At 48.2% G+C, this 17,755-nt stretch overlaps 1 protein-coding gene across 2 annotated transcripts in view; it reads right to left on the bottom strand.

Annotated features, from left to right (window-relative positions):
* nbas (NBAS subunit of NRZ tethering complex) overlaps positions 1-17,755 on the bottom strand; it is a 300,213-nt gene that overhangs the window by 110,383 nt on the left and 172,075 nt on the right. For both annotated transcript variants that reach the window (XR_015079464.1, XM_085996289.1), the window contains exons 34-38: positions 14,329-14,486; positions 7,764-7,844; positions 6,722-6,889; positions 6,527-6,640; positions 4,659-4,782 (exon numbers count right to left, since the gene is read on the bottom strand). Coding sequence is in view for 1 of the 2 variants with exons in the window: in XM_085996289.1 (XP_085852415.1) it covers positions 4,659-4,782; positions 6,527-6,640; positions 6,722-6,889; positions 7,764-7,844; positions 14,329-14,486 (645 nt within the window). In the remaining variant the exon portion in view is untranslated. The remainder of the gene's footprint in view (positions 1-4,658; positions 4,783-6,526; positions 6,641-6,721; positions 6,890-7,763; positions 7,845-14,328; positions 14,487-17,755) is intronic.

Raw genomic sequence — 17,755 nt, 5'->3', positions numbered from 1 at the left:
CACATACACAGGATAGACAATGCAGAGCGCACACACACATACACAGGATAGACAATGCAGAGCGCGCACACATACACAGGATAGACAATGCAGAGCGCGCACACACATACACAGGATAGACAATGCAGAGCGCGCGCACACATACACAGGATAGACAATGCAGAGCGCGCGCACACATACACAGGATAGACAATACAGAGCGCGCGCACACATACATACACAGAATAGACAATGCAGAGCGCACACACAGGATAGACAATGCAGAGCGCGCACACATACACAGGATAGACAATGCAGAGCGCGCGCACACATACACAGGATAGACAGTGCAGAGCGCGCGCACACATACACAGGATAGACAATGCAGAGCGCGCGCGCACATACACAGGATAGGCAATGCAGAGCGCGCACACATACACAGGATAGACAATGCAGAGCGCGCGCACACATACACATAGGATAGACAATGCAGAGCGCGCACACATACACAGGATAGACAATGCAGAGCGCACACACACATACACAGGATAGACAATGCAGAGCGCGCACACAGGATAGACAATGCAGAGCGCGCACACACATACACAGGATAGACAATACAGAGCGCACACACACATACACAGGATAGACAATGCAGAGCGCGCACACACATACACAGGATAGACAATGCAGAGCGCGCACACATACACAGGATAGACAATGCAGAGCGCGCACATACACAGGATAGACAATGCAGAGCGCGCACACACATACACAGGATAGACAATGCAGAGCGCGCGCACACATACACAGGATAGACAATGCAGAGCGCGCACACAGGATAGACAATGCAGAGCGCGCGCACACATACACAGGATAGACAATGCAGAGCGCGCGCACACATACACAGGATAGACAATGCAGAGCGCGCACACATACACATACACAGGATAGACAATGCAGAGCGCGCACACACAGGATAGACAATGCAGAGCACGCACACACACACACATACACAGGATAGACAATACAGAGCGCGCGCACACATACACAGGATAGACAATACAGAGCGCGCGCACACATATATACACAGGATAGACAATGCAGAGCGCACACACAGGATAGACAATGCAGAACGCGCACACATACACAGGATAGACAATGCAGAGCGCGCGCACACATACACAGGATAGACAGTGCAGAGCGCGCGCACACATACACAGGATAGACAATGCAGAGCGCGCGCGCACATACACAGGATAGGCAATGCAGAGCGCGCACACACATACACAGGATAGACAATGCAGAGCGCGCACACATACACAGGATAGACAGTGCAGAGCGCGCACACACATACACAGGATAGACAATGCAGAGCGCACACACACATACACAGGATAGACAATGCAGAGCGCACACACACATACACAGGATAGACAATGCAGAGCGCGCACACACATACACAGGATAGACAATGCAGAGCGCGCACACATACACAGGATAGACAATGCAGAGCGCGCACACATACACAGGATAGACAATGCAGAGCGCGCGCACACATACACAGGATAGACAATGCAGAGCGCGCGCACACATACACAGGATAGACAATGCAGAGCGCGCACACACATACAGGATAGACAATGCAGAGCGCACACACACACATACACAGGATAGACAGTGCAGAGCGCGCGCACACACATACACAGGATAGACAGTGCAGAGCGCGCACACATACACAGGATAGACAATGCAGAGCGCGCACACATACACAGGATAGACAGTGCAGAGCGCACACACACACATACACAGGATAGACAATGCAGAGCGCACACACACATACACAGGATAGACAGTGCAGAGCGCGCACACATACACAGGATAGACAGTGCAGAGCGCACACATACACAGGATAGACAATGCAGAGCGCGCACACATACACAGGATAGACAATGCAGAGCACGCACACACACACAGGATAGACAATGCAGAGCGCGCGCACATACACATAGGATAGACAATGCAGAGCGCGCACACATACACAGGATAGACAATACAGAGCGCGCACACATACACAGGATAGACAATGCAGAGCGCGCACACATACACAGGATAGACAATGCAGAGCGCGCACACATACACAGGATAGACAATACAGAGCGCGCACACACACACAGGATAGACAATGTAGAGCGCGCACACATACACAGGATAGACAATGCAGAGCGCGCACACATACACAGGATAGACAATGCAGAGCGCGCACACATACACAGGATAGACAATACAGAGCGCGCACACACACACAGGATAGACAATACAGAGCGCGCACACATACACAGGATAGACAATGCAGAGCGCGCGCACACATACACAGGATAGACAATGCAGAGCGCGCACACATACACAGGATAGACAATGCAGAGCGCACGCACACACATACACAGGATAGACAATGCAGAGCGCGCGCACACAGGATAGACAATGCAGAGCACGCACACACACACAGGATAGACAATGCAGAGCGCGCGCACACATACACATAGGATAGACAATGCAGAGCGCGCACACATACACAGGATAGACAATGCAGAGCGCACACACATACACAGGATAGACAATACAGAGCGCGCACACATACACAGGATAGACAATGCAGAGCGCGCACACATACACAGGATAGACAATGCAGAGCGCGCACATACACAGGATAGACAATGCAGAGCGTGCACACACAGGATAGACAATGCAGAGCGCGCACACACATACACAAGATAGACAATGCAGAGCGCGCGCACACATACACAGGATAGACAATGCAGAGCGCGCACACACAGGATAGACAATGCAGAGCGCGCGCACACATACACAGGATAGACAATGCAGAGCGCGCGCACACATACACATACACAGGATAGACAATGCAGAGCGCGCACACAGGATAGACAATGCAGAGCGCGCACACATACACAGGATAGACAATACAGAGCACACACACACATACACAGGATAGACAATGCAGAGCGCGCACACACATACACAGGATAGACAATGCAGAGCGCACACACATACACAGGATAGACAATGCAGAGCGCGCACACATACACAGGATAGACAATGCAGAGCGCGCACACACATACACAGGATAGACAATGCAGAGCGCGCGCACACATACACAGGATAGACAATGCAGAGCGCGCACACACATACACACACACACAGGATAGACAATGCAGAGCGCGCGCACACATACACACACACGATAGACAATGCAGAGCGCGCACACACACACATACACAAAGAGAAATCCAGACCACACAGGCCCTTTTAAAAATATAATACACAGATACTGGCATTGACATAACCCTATTTTAATGATTTTGATCATCGGGGAGCAGTACTGTGTGGTGGGGGCAGGTTAGTAGAGGACCTTTGTCTTATGGATGTTTAGTGTATGGCCCATGCTCTTGTTCGCTTCGGTGAAGGTGTTGACGATGGTTTGGAGTTCGACCTCCGAGTGTGCGCAGACTTGAGTGTCGTCTGCATACTGTAATTCGATGACACAGGATGGGACGACCTTGGATCTGGACTGGAGGCGACGGAGGTTGAACAGTTTCCCATTTGTTCTGTAGATTAGCTCCACTCCAGCAGCGAGCTTGCTGAGGGTGAGATGGAGCTCCAATACGGCAAGAGAGCCCCAGGTGGGCAAAGGAAACGCTTCAAGGACACCCTCAAAGCCTCCTTAAAAAAGTGCAACATCCCCACCGACACCTGGGAATCCCTGGCCCAAGACCGCACAAAGTGGAGGAGAAGCAACCGGGAAGGCGCCGAACACCTCGAGTCTGTTCGCTGGGAGCAAGCAGAAGCCAAGCGCAGGCAGCGCAAGGAGCGCACGTCAACCCAAGCACCCCACCCACCCGCCCCTTCAACCACCATCTGCCCCACCTGTGACAGAGGCTGTAGGTCCCGCCCAGGACTCATCAGTCACCTGCGAACTCATTTTTAGTGTGGAAGCAAGTCATCCTCGGTTCTGAGGGACTGCCTAAGAAGAAGATTTTAATGATGTGTTTGGAAATAAGCAAGATAGATCAACTGTCTTGGCAGGGTGCTCCTCATACTTCATATATTATCTTCCATATGCCACAGAATATTCTGCCATCAATGGGATGGAAACAAAAATCACAGGGAAAATGGTTCTTTAACAAACTTTTGTCCCCATGTTGTTAATTCGACAGTGCTTTCGCCAAAGTTGATAGGCTAAACAACTGCCAACTACAATTAATTTGATTTATTTTTCAAAAGTACAAACTTTCAATAGCAACAGGTGTAAAGTTAGGATGGACCTCTTTCACACAAGTTTCAAAGAATTACAGTGACCCTATTAAAGCACCATTCACACTCTCGACATAGCTAATAACCTGCGTTCTGTAGCAGGATAAAGTAACTTTTCTTGATCTTGTGTCTGCACATTTTCACGGCCTGGTTTTTCACTATGTATTTCTTACATTGCCATATACATGTATAATAAATAATACATTAAAGGAATATATTTGAATGTTATTTATATTGCTTTTAGTGGATTTAATGCTTTTGTGGCACAAGTAAACAAAAGTTCCCAAACTGAATGCGGTGTAAAGCCCGGCACCGTTCGCAGCTTGTGGTGTCGAGGGTAACGTTACCTTCTGTGGCAGGGAAAAGATTTTCCCCTTCACTTTGGGTTTCAGTCAATTTCCCAGCTCTCAGTAAGACTTCTGCAAAGTTCTCCAAAGCACTGTACTGGTAACTAGTGTAGCTTACTTCACTCTGCAGGAAAGAAACAAATATTTAGAACATAACAAAACTTTCCTGTCTGAGCCCTCTGCAAGGCTCAAGAGGATGGCTTGGTGAGCGCAGTGTGTGGAGAGTACCTCCTGTCGAAGAATGAAGACAACCTTTCTCACTTTTTCATTCAGCATTCTTTGCATACTGCTGGATACTACTAAGTAGTACCTAGGTCCAAAAGGAGGTGCATCTTGGTTGCCAGTATATATCTATGAGAAGTGCCACCATCCACAATTGCCAAGTCCAAGATGTAGTGTTTGATAAGTGTATCGAGGCCACTCTGTGTCAGCTTTAAATATACCATCAATGACCACTTGTTTCCAAGGATGCCTGATGGAATGCACAGGATCACCCTTTACTGAGCCACTGGGTCTCTTGGTAGAGAGGCAGCAACAATGGATAATGCACTCCACCACCAATTTCCCAAACCTTTGTTTAGACACGAGAGTTCACGGAGCTTTGGGACTACGTGTAATGAATAGTTAGCACGTCTGACAAAGTAATTTAGTATAATCCGTATAAAAGTCCAGAGCTCTATGCGTATGCACATGTAGAAGTGATTATCCAACCTTGATTTTTGAAGCAATCACAATTTTTTTTTTATCCCAAATGATAATGGGAATTTACTTTTGGCAAAAAATATATTTGTATGCTAAGAACCCACTGGATCAGACAGCCAAATTAAATACCGCTGATTGACAATCAGTGAGGGTGGCGGAGAGCATCGCTGCTGTATTGCCTATGCTGGCTAGATGTTGGGTCAAGAGCATCAACCTACGGTTCAGGCACCAGCGAACAACCTAGATCTTGTCTCGACATAGGAACTGAAAATGGATCCCAAGCTGTTTGATACCGTAGTAGACAATAAGATATACCAACATTCCCTGCAGCAGTGTGGAAAATCTGAGAATGAACAAGAACTGTAAATCCCTGATGACTGAGGTGCCAGAGTGGACGTGTGCATAGTACACCTGTTCTGAACCTGGCTGCTCCTACTGTGAGCCTGCCACCTGTACAGGGATACACCAGTTAGCAGAGTCAGTTCAGATGTCTGACACACTGACACACACACACACACACACACACACACACACACACTTACTTTAGGTAAATAGAAAAGTAAGCCTAACTACTGAAAGTCTCAATTAAAAACAGAAGATGCTAGAAATACACACAGGTCAATCAGCATCTGAAACTTAAAGACATTTAATGTCCTGCTCCAGCACATTCTGGCCCATTATAAATGACCCGACTAATGCAGCCTCCGCGACAGCCTGGTGCAGCGCTTTCCGTCAACAGTTCAAATATCTTTTCCAACATCCAAAAATAGAACTCAATAGGAGAAAAAAAATATTAAATGTGATTTATAATGAATTTGTAAGCTATGAAAAACATATATCCTATAAAGCTACTGTATTAAATATTTCAGACAGTGCAATCAACATTATATCCTACACATAATTACAAGGAATAAATTAATAGGCCACTCAATCTAGGAAAGAAGCCACAGATTAAATCACTCAATTAACCTACTGTCCTCAATTGACCAGTGCACAACAGATAGTCTACTGCTACAATTTGGCGCTCAGCTACTGTCTAAGGTGTAACCTTGCCGATCTTAGAGTAAAGGGCAACGCCCACTACTGCTGATTGGGGCGACTGCTTCAGCTTCTGAGAAGACTCATTTAATGCAAATCCTGGATTTCAACTGTATTGCTCAACTTACTTTGTCAATGAAGGGATCATCAATGAGGAACTCATAGAAAGGATGACAGCCTTGCTTTTCCAAATCTCCATTTAGACCAGCCACACCTTTTAATGTAGCCTCTGATCCTTGGTCCTAAAGGAAAAACATATTTTAAAATGATAGATCTCAGAGTATCTAATTCCTTTCTCTTTAGCCAACATTAAAAAGGCTTACATGTAAAGGTCGCAGATAACTGAGAGACTTCTTCCACCACTGTGCATCACTGACAGCATGCAGCACTGCCTTCGTCGTTATGGAAGTATTACTGAGAACCTCCATGGTCCGAGCAGTTGTTCGCTGTAGTAGATCAGTAGACGAACGAGTTGCAGCTTTTGTTTCAGTCTAAAAGTTCAAATCAAAGAACAGAAAGATTAATGATTTCAAAAGGCTCATAATGAAGCTACTGCATTCAGAAAAGAGGAACTGTTCCATTGGGTATTGTTAAAGCTGAATTGGCATAAATGGGGAGATTCACACCATTATAAATAGGGAGATTCAAACCATTACAGTATTTGATGTAAATCTACTGGCAACAGTCTAAGATGGTAAAAAGTTGTGCAACTTTTCCCCCAATCCTCCTAATGGTCATCAAGCAAAAGTCAAAAATACCCATCTCGTCCCACTTTCTCTGTCCTTGACCACTTGCTCTGTCCTTGACCACTTTTCTCTGTCCTTGACCACTTGCTCTGTCCTTGACCACTTTTCTCTGTCCTTGACCACTGGCTCTGTCCTCGACCACGTGCTTTGTCCTCGACCACTGGCTCTGTCCTCGACCACTGGCTCTGTCCTTGACCACTGGCTCTGTCCTTGACCAGGTGCTTCATTTGGCACACTTCCTTGATCTTATTCATTCCTTCTTGTTATCAGGTTATGAATTACATTTTTTTTTAAATCATCAAAAATAGTGACATGACCACAACACATCATCCAGTCTCAATGAATGCTAAAAGCTGAAATATATTTCACAGTTTGATAGATTTAAGATGTGGGTAATTGTCATATTTGCAGACTTTAATGTTAAAAAAAAATTCAGGCCACTTGCACGATGGCTCATTGAAAATCTAATTATTCAAAAGAGAAACAAAAATGTTGCATTTCATTATTCACATCTCTCTGAAGGGCTATGAGACAATAATAGTGCATGAGGTGCGGAGGTGAAATTGTATTTTAGAAAGGTGGTGAGAGCCATGCTGTTTTAAGTCATGCCAGTTCTGACCTGCTGAGCATGGCCTGCAGAATTCACAGACTCGCTGCTCTCTGATGGTTGAATCTGATAATTCACAGCTTGATACAAAATCTGCAATAAAATGAGCAAAGTAAAAAGCAGCGATTTAGCACCATGCAATTTTATCATAGATTGCTCCCAACAAACAAACTACTAACTACAAATACAGAGAGGCACAAGGATCTTTTCCAGCATAAAATGTATTATTCTAATGAAAACTTCCTATCGAGAGATGAGTCACTGAAAAAAATCACACAGCAGGAGTAAGTTAATTGTTACTGTCCAACAGCTTGATAAATGGAGCAAACAAATAGTACAACTTGAAAGTGCTACATTCAACATTAATTCAAACATGTTGGCCTAGAAATTGGGTATAGCCCCGCTTGGGGCGTTAGAATTGGCGCAGCGCAAATTTTATAGCCAGACGCAACTTATCGCCACCTCGCGCGATATTGGGTTGCAGCGCCCCAAAGGTGATTGAGGCGCGAGTTCAGGCGTTACACGGGGCTCCTAAGGCGCTAACCTGGCGGCGCAACCCAATATCGGGGCGGGCGGGCGTAGCGCAGGTGCTCTCAATTACCGATGACCATGAGACTTCCAGGCGCCGGCCAGCTCTTAAAGGGGTGGGTCAGGCAGCTCCAGAATCCACACTATTCGCCTTGTAGGTCTGCAAATCGGCACAGGCCCTTCTCTGGCGCAAAAAACTTGGAGCAGATGGAGAGGGTGAGGCAGAGAGCAGAGCGCTTCACCAATGAGTCTCTGGAGGAATTGGTGGCCGCAGTGGAGCACCAGCAAGATGTCCTCTACCCCGACAATGGCAGGAGGCCTAATCATAAGGACTACCGACGAGCTTGGAGGGGTGTTTCTCAGAGGGTCAACTCCAGCAGCATGGTGACCAGGAGCCCTGTGCAGTGCAGGAAGAAATTCAATGACCTCACTCGGGTCGTGAGGGCAAGTGGTGTTTATGTAAACTTATGCATCCCTTCATTCGCACCTGACTTTATGGCCCCAATGGCCATCTGTCAGCAAGCACCCATGGCCCTATCTGGTCACACACATGCACATTTAACTCAGGGCATCATGTGAGGGCTGTTCCACCATGGGGGGCATGAGATGATAACTCAGGGCATCATGTGAGGGCTGTTCCACCATGGGGGGCATGAGATGATAACTCAGGGCATCATGTAACATCACTTACAGTCCTTTCCCCTGCAGGCCAACCTGGCGAGAAACCGCAAGGACCAGCTTCGCACCGGAAGAGGTCGTCTTCAACAGCAGCCTCTGACGGATCTCGAGGAGAGAGTCCACCAGATTGTGGGAGGACGTCTGAGTGGTCCTGTCACCACTGCAGCTGCCGACCCCATTGTCCACAGCGATGGTAAGGTTCTCAACTATTACAGCTGTCTCCTTCCACTTGTTTCCCCCGCCAGCATGCTTTCTCACTGTGGACCCATGTCATAGCATTGCCGCACTCTTGCATCCCTTGCTGCCAAACTGTCCTTTTGCTAAAGCCACTCTTCAACCTCCCTGCTTTCAGATGCTGCATCACCAGCTCGGGAGCCGGCCCCTCAAGCTGCCAGTGCCTCCGGAGGCGACGATCAGGAGGAAGCCGGACCATCCGTGCCAGCCTCAGGGGAGCCACCGCATCTGGAGACTGGGGCTAGTAGTTCCCTGGAGGGGAGGGGGGGGCTCTGATGAGGAGCCAGTTGCAGGAACCAGCGGCCTGCAGCAACGCGAGGGGGGTAGGGACGCTCGGGGGCCGTCTCCCCGGAGGGCAAGGCAGGCCACAATGACTGCTGCACAGAGTGCAGAGGAGGTGCGTAGCCTTGCCGAAATGAGCGCCCAGGCCCGGCTCAGGCACACTGAGCTTATGGCTACAGTGGGGAGGATACCTGAGTCGATCGACACACTGGCAAAGAGTGTGCTGGACTTTGGGGCAGCAATGTAAGGGACTGTCCAGGGCTTCGGGGCAGCAATGGAAAGGTCTGTCCAGGGCTTCGGCCCAGCAATGGAAAGGTCTGTCCAGGGCTTGTCCGATACAGTGGAAAGGACTGTCCATGGCTTCTCCGAAGCACTGGAACCTGCCACGCAGGTCCTCACTGCTGCCACGCAGTCACTTGCTGGCCTCGTCCAAACGCAAATTGAGGCCACGCGAACACTCACTGCTGCCACCCTAGCTGCATCAGGCAGGATCACCCCAGGCCCTTGCAGCACCACAGCAGGCCATGAATCTGTGGAGCAGTCGATTGTGGCGGATGATCCGGTGCGGCCCCGTCAGAGTGCCAGTGTGTTGGCCGACCACGGTGCAGGTGTCCTCTCTCTGCATGTGAGCATTCCTGATGCCACCGCTGGAACGTCAGCAGTGCAGCTGCCACCACCTGCACGGCAGACTGCTTCCAGACATGCCCAGTTGGAGCAGCCAGCTTGTGGGCCCTCCAAGCCCAGAGGTCGTCCAGGCCGTCCCTCAGGGGCTTCAGCGCTTCCAGACACTCAGCAGGCGTCCCCCAGCCTTGACGCAGCCACTGGGGTCCAATTACGGAGGAGCTGCAGGGAGGGAAGGGGCCGACCTCGTAAGATGGGTCATTCTCCATCAAGGGGTCAACAGTAGAGGGAGGTGCTAAGATGTGTCTTTTTTCGAAATGAAGGCCGTCCACACCTGCTGTGTTTATTTGTTATGTTTTGGTTAGTCTCGCCGGGTTGTCAGACAGTTATCTGTTAGTTTGTTAGTTATGATTTCTGTTACCATTACGTTGTCATGCTGGAAGGAAGCACTTGTTTGAAAATAAAGAAAATGTTTTATTTACAATGGAGTTGTAGACTATTTACAATCATGGTGGCCTTCATAGGCTTACTGCGAACCGAAGGGCGCTGTTCCAATCACAGCCAGCATTCCGTCCGAGGGGCCTAGAACCGAGTCCTTATGAGCCTCTGACAAATGGCCCTTCCAGTTTCTGGAGCCCTCCCATCTTCCTCCTCTTCCTCCTCCTGATCCTCCTCGTCCGCCTGCTCCTCCTCGTCCGCCTGCTTTGCTGGACCTTGAGGGTCAGCTGGCATTGGCTGGGTGTGTCGGATGGCCAGGTTGTGGAGCATGCAGCAGACAATGACGATGCGCACCACATGCTCCGGCGAGTACTGTAGGGCGCCCCCCGAATGGTCTAGACAACGGAAACGCTGCTTCAGCACACCAATTGTGTGCTCCACAATGTTCCTGGTCGCCTGATGGCTGTTGTTGTAATGCTCTTCTGCCGGGGTGCTGGGCAAACGGAGCGGGGTCATGAGCCATGGGCAGAGAGGATAGCCCTTGTCGCCAAGAAGCCAGCCTCGTGGGTGAGCCGGGGCCTCAAAAAGGTCAGCCACTGAGGTCTGCCGCAGGATGAACGCGACATGGCTGCTGCCAGGGAATTGTGCGTTGACCGCCATGATCATCTGCCGGTGATTACAGACCAGCTGGACATTAAGGGAGTGGAACCCCTTGCGGTTGCGGAACTCCTCAGGATTCTGTAATGGCGCCCGCAAAGCCACGTGTGCAATCAATGGCCCCCTGCACCATGGGGAAGTCCGCAATAGCCGCGAAGCCCTGCTTCTCCAGGGTCACAGGGAAGGTGATTAATTTGCGCCTCCTTTTATAGAGGGCAGCTGTCACTTGCCGGATGCAGCAATGCACCGCAAATTGTGAGATATTTGAGATGTCCCCAGTTGCTGCCTGAAACGAGCCGCTGGCATAAAAGTTGAGGGCAACAGTGACTTTCACGGCCACCGACAGAGAGGTCCTGCACCGTAGCCGCAGATCCTGAGCAAGCAGGTGGCACAGCTCAGTCACAACATCCTTACCGAGTCTGAGCCTTCGCAGACACTGCTCCTCCGGCATGGTAAGGTATGAGACCTGCTGCCTAAAAACCCTGGCAGCGTATGGTCGGATTTGGCGACGTCCATTGGCCCTCCTCCTTCTGGCCAATCCCGGCCCTCTCTCCCTCCGTCTCTGTGCCCTTGCCAGTTGTTCAGCCAGGATGACGTTCCCCTCCAAAGCAGCTCCCATTATTCTGTCAGGCGAGTAAGATGCAGTAATCTCTCAGGATCAAACTGTTCTGGACAGGGCTGAAGGTCCCAAGGCTCCTCTGGCTCAATGTGCACTTCTCTCTGCAACTCTCTCCAGCAGCAAGCAGGATGGCCAGGCCAAATGGCTGCCGCTTTTATACTAGTGCTGGCCCCTTTAAAGAGCCCCCCCCCCCTCCCGAGAGTACGAGAAGGACCCGGTAACGTTCCATCCAACTGTCACTAATAGCGCTAGGCGGAACGGAGGGGGGCGCCACTGAATTTCGGGTCCGGGGCGCCAAAAAGGCGTTGCACAATGAAATGACGTCATGATCTGGCTGCGCCCGCGAGCGGGCGCAAAGAGTTAGCGCCAGCGCTAAAAGGCTACTCAATATGGCAGGAAGCGCTGGGATCACTGCGCCCGGCCGAAAATTGGGTAACGCCCCAAATCTCGGGCTCATTAGGCGCTAATCGCTGGCGCAACCAAACGAATTTCTAGGCCGTTGATTCAAAGCTTAATTCAAAATATGGTGCTGCATTGTCTGATTTTTTAGGTCGTGAGCCTGAATTGAAAACCGACTTCATACCTTGGAAAAAGGATATAGGGCCAGAATTTACTGTCAAAATAACAGTGAGGCTTATGGCGCTCAGCATTATTTATGTGCAGATCAACTTCATGCAAAGGCAGATGTATGGTTCAATGCGAAAGTTGCTGTCCAAGGTGTGCCACTCTGTTGTTAGCTTCCTGAAACTGGCATCTCGCTGTCTGACTCAACATTCAAATACCTGAACATTGAATGCTGTGAAGCTCCTTACTGCATGATAGATACAAACTAAACCTACCACAGAAAGTTAGGGCCTATCCATTTCAGTCTAAGTACTTTTTTAACTGAGTGATAAGTCTTAATTTAAGAAATTAAAATTCCTTATTTAAGGAAGGATATACTTGCTTTGGAGGCAGTTCAGAGAAGGTTCACTAGGTTAATTCCAGAGATGAGGGGGTTGACTTATGAAGAAAGTTTGAGCAGGTTGGGCCTATACTCATTGGAGTTTAGAAGAATGAGAGGTGATCTTATTGAAACATATGATACTGAGGGGGCTCGACAAGGTAGATGCAGAGAGGATGTTTCCCCTCATGGGGAAATCTAGAACTCGGGGGCATAGTTTCAGAATAAAGGGTCGCCCTTTTAGAACTGAGATGAGGAGGAATTTCTTCTCTCAGGTGGTCGTAAATCTGTGGAATTCTCTGCCCCAGAGAGCTGTGGAGGCTGGGTCATTGAATATATTTATGGTGGAGATGGACAGGTTTTTGCAAGATAAGGGAGTGAAGGGTTATGGGGAGCGGGCAGGGAAGTGGCTTTGAGCCCAAGATCAGCCATGATCTTATTGAATGGCGGAGCAGGCTCGAGGGGCCAAGTGGCCTATTCCTGCTCCTATTTCTTATGTTCTTAATTACTACCAAGCAATCTCTCTGGCACTGAAAATGAACTTTTACAAATGTGGAATCTCATTACTTCAGCTTTTAGTTGTTGTTGGAGTTTAAATTTTTTTTTGCTTTTTCTTTGTCCCTTTTTTTCCTCTCTCTCTTAATCCGATCTTTCTTTCCCTCTCTTTGTTTTGTTTACTGTACTGATTTGACACTGAATTCACCTTTCTAACTTACATTTCCCGGTTCAGATCCTGTGCTGTTCATTAACAATGCTTCAATCTGGTTGGCTAAGGAGATACACGGTTGCTTGCCCTGTTCAGCAATGTGTGAATCATTTCCAATGCTCTGACAAAAATACTTTTAATGAAAATTGTTTTATTGTTTGTGATTTTATTATCTGAATTAGCATGTATGTTATTTCATTTAGAGGGGATCAGTTTTTGTGTACTATTTTGAAATCAAATAGCATAATTAAAAAACATGAATTATTGGTAGAGCCCATCAACACATTTTACATTTCATTTGAGCTCAAAAATTCAACATACTCCCAACAGCAATAGTTATTGTCAATGACATGACTCTGAACTATACTTTAGTGAATTAAAGACTAGCAAAACATCCAGATAAATTCTTTGATTTTTTTGTTGATTGTGCCAGCTATACTTTCTCTTTCTTAATAAGTGTTGTTTAATTGAAACAGAGTGAACTAAAAGACCATAAATGACAAATAATGAACTTGCGAGCAATGGGTGCGGTTGTGGGGGGCGGGGAGGGAAAGTAGTTGAGTACTTATAACAGCTTAGAATAACCGAAGCCAGAATCAACAGCAGCCATGTTATTAAACATCATGATGGACGACATCTGTCACAGTCTACAATCGAGCTTTGAAACCTATCGCCCCTCCATCAACGAAGTATAACTAGAGCCTTTCATTTTTTGAGGGCTGCATCAGGGTTTTTTTTATTTCTCATTAGAATATCAAATATTTTACGGAACGGGACGGACAGCACTAGCTGAAAAAAGTGTTTAAATTCAAGAGTTAATGTCCTTCGAAGTTCCTCGACCATCATTAGTATAAAGTTTATTCACTCATACCTGCGTCTGAAGTGAGCTGCTGACAGCCAGCAGGGACTGGATAACATTGGGAGGGCAGTAAGTCCGAGCAAAGGCCATTAATTCCTGTCGAGTGGTCAGGTCATGATAGCCGTCTGACTGCCCCAGTTTGCTGCACACCTGCCAACCAGCACTGTAACCTTTGGGGGAAAAATAAACAGCCATCTGTTAATTCTATTAATTAAAGTTAGGTCATCACCCGTGTTGGCATTGCATAATTCTAACTTTAGCTCATTACAGGACAGAAATGCAAAACTGATGGGCTAGAAATTGCGGTCAGAGGCGTACCTCCGAAGTACACCTCCAACCTGCAGAAAAATGACCAACCTAACGGCAGGCGGCGAGGCTGCGAAAACCTGCGGATTCAGGCCTGGAGGCGGAGGGCAGCGGAACGGCCCTCAGCGGAACGGCCCTCGGATCCCAGGAGGTGCAGAAGCGTACCTGGGATCACGTGGGCCCGGTCCTCCAATCACAAAGCAGAATTCGACTAATAACTTGTGAAGGAAATCCCCTAATGAGATGTAATGGAATCCCGAAATCCAATAATTATACAATTTACAGAATTGGAATTTATTCGTAATTACCTTCATTCCACCAACTTCACTAAAAATTTAATTTTTTGATAATGTTATACATTAAAACTGTAATCCGAGCCAATATTTGCATACTCATTTCATACAGTACCTGTGCATAATTTAGGATATGAAAATGTTTAATTAATGGCTTGGATATCTCCTTGTGCTGATGCAAACAGGCCCTGCGACTGTTTGCATCAACCATAAGACTTCCGTGTGCAATTGCTGGCCAGTCGATGGGCAAACAGCCCAACTCAGCGCTAGCGATTGCTTTTTCGTGGCCCGCGCGGATGGCCTGTCAACGCGTAAACTGACGGGCCACAAGTTCCGGATTTTGCAAATCCAGAACTTGCTGTGGATTTCAAAAGGGAACACAATGGTGTACTTCGAGTATGCCGTCATACACACTGCAGTTTCAGGGCCAATGTTCCAGTTATTTTTTTAACAGTGCCTGTTGCCATTTTGTCACTTTATACATTAATTTTTTTTTTAATTCGTCCATGGGATGTGGGTGTCACTGGCAAGGCCAGCATTTATTGCCCATCCCTAATTGCCCTCGAGGTGGTGGTGATGAGCTGCCTTCTTGAACCACTGCAGTCCCTGTGGTGAAGGTACTCCCACAGTGCTGTTAGGGAGGGAGTGCCAGGATTTTGACCCAGCGACGATGAAGGATTGGTGATATACTTCCAAGTCAGGACGGTGTGTGACTTGGAGGGGAACTTGGAGGTGGTGGTGTTCCCATGCACCTGCTGCGCTTTTCCTTCTAGGTGGTAGAGGTCGTGGGTTTGGGAGGTGCTGCCGAAGAAGCCTTGGCGAGTTGCTGCAGTGCATCTTGTAGATGGTACACACTGCAGCCACGGTACGCTGGTGGTGGAGGGAGTGAATGTTTAAGGTGGTGGATGGGGTGCCAATCAAGCGGGCTGCTTTGTCCTGGATGGTGTTCAGCTTTTAGAGTGTTGTTGGAGCTGTACTCATCGAGGCAAGTGGACAGCACTCCATTGCACTCCTGAATAGCCTTGTAGATTGTGGAAAAGCTTTGGGGAGTCAGGAGGCGAGTCACTCGCCGCAGAATACCCAGCCTCTGACCTGCTCTTGTAGCCACAGTATTTATGTGGTCCAGTTAAGTTTCTGGTCAATGGTGACCCCCCAGGATGTTGATGGTGGGAGATTTGGTGATGGTAATGCCATTGAATGTCAAGGGGCGGTGGTTAGACTCTCTTGATGGAGACAGTCATTGCCTGACACTTGTATCACGCAAATATTAATTGCCACTTATCAGCCCAAGCCTGAATGTCATCTAGGTCTTGCTGCACGCGGGCATGGACTGCTTCATTATCTGAGGAGTTGCGAATGGAACCGAATACTGTGCAATCATCAGCGAACATACCACTTACAATGGATGGAAGGTCATTGATGAAGCAGCTGAAGATAGTTGGGCCTAGGACACTGCCCTGAGGAACGCCTGCAGTGATGCCCTGGGGCTGTGATTGGCCTCCAACAACTGCAACCATCTTCCTTTGGACTCCAGCCAGTGGAGAGTTTTCCCCCGGATTCCCATCGACTTCAATTTTACTAGGGCTCCTTGATGCCACACTCGGTCAAATGCTGTTTGATGTCAAGGGCAGTCACTCTCATATCACCTCTGGTATTCAGCTCTTTTGTTCATGTTTGCACCAAGGCTATAATGAGGTCTGGAGCTGAATGGTCTGGTGGAACCCAAACTGAGCATCGGTGAGCAGGTTATTGGTAAGTGCCGCTTGATAGCACTGTCGACGACACCTTCCATCACTTTGTTGATGATTGAGAATAGACTGATGGGGTGGTAATTGGCTGCATTGGATTTGTCCTGCATTTTGTGGACAGGACATACCTGGGCAATGTTCCACATTGTCGGTAGATGCCCGTGTTGTAGCTGTACGGGAAGAGCTTAGCTAGAGGCATGGCTAGTTCTGGAGCACAAGTCTTCAGCATGACAGCCAGGATGTTGTCAGTGTCCATAGCCTTTGCTGTATCTAGTGCGCTCAGCCATTTCTTATCATGTGCAGTGAATCGAATTTACTGAAAACTGGCTTCTGTTATGGTGGGGAGCTCAGAAGGAGACAGAGATGGGTCATCCACTCGGCACTTCTGGATGAAGATGGTTGCAAACGTTTCAGCCTTGTTCTTTGCACTCATGTTCTGGGCTCCGCCATTATTGAGGATGGGGATATTCATGGAGCCTCTTCCTCCCATTAGTTGTTTAATTGTCCATCACCATTCACGACTGGATGTGGCAGGACTGCAGAGCTTTCATCTAATCCATTGGTTTTGGGTCGCTTAGCTGTCTATAGCATGCTGCTTTCACTGTTTGGAATGTTTTTAGTTGTGTTGCAGCTTCACCAGGTTGACACCTCAGTTTTAGGTACGCCTGGTGCTGCTCCTGGCATGCTCTTCTACACTCTTCAATGAACCAGGATTGGTCCCCTGGCTTGATGGTAATGGTAGAGTGAGGGATATGCTGGGCCATGAGGTTACAGATTGTGGTGGAATACAATTCTGCTGCTGCTGATGGCCCACAACACCTCATGGATGCCCAGTTTTAAGTTGTTAGATCTGTTCTGAATCTATCCCATTTAGCATGGTGGTAGTGCCACACAACACAATGGAGGGTGTTCTCAGTGTGAAGACAAGATTTCGTCTCCACAAGGACTGTGCGGTGGTCACTGCTATCAACACTGTCATGGACAGATGCATCTGCGACAGGTAGATTGGTGAGGATGAGGTCAAGTAGGCTTTTCCCTCACTACCTGCCGCAGACCCAGTCTGGCAACTATGTCCTTCAGGACTCAGCCAGC

This window comes from Somniosus microcephalus, chromosome 9 (assembly GCF_052327205.1).
Source record: "Somniosus microcephalus isolate GS21.2 chromosome 9, FLI_Smic_1.0, whole genome shotgun sequence".
In the NCBI taxonomy this organism is placed as follows: Eukaryota; Metazoa; Chordata; class Chondrichthyes; order Squaliformes; family Somniosidae; genus Somniosus; species Somniosus microcephalus.
Note: the sequence above shows the minus strand (reverse complement) of the source record. Positions and strands in the feature narration are given on the sequence as shown.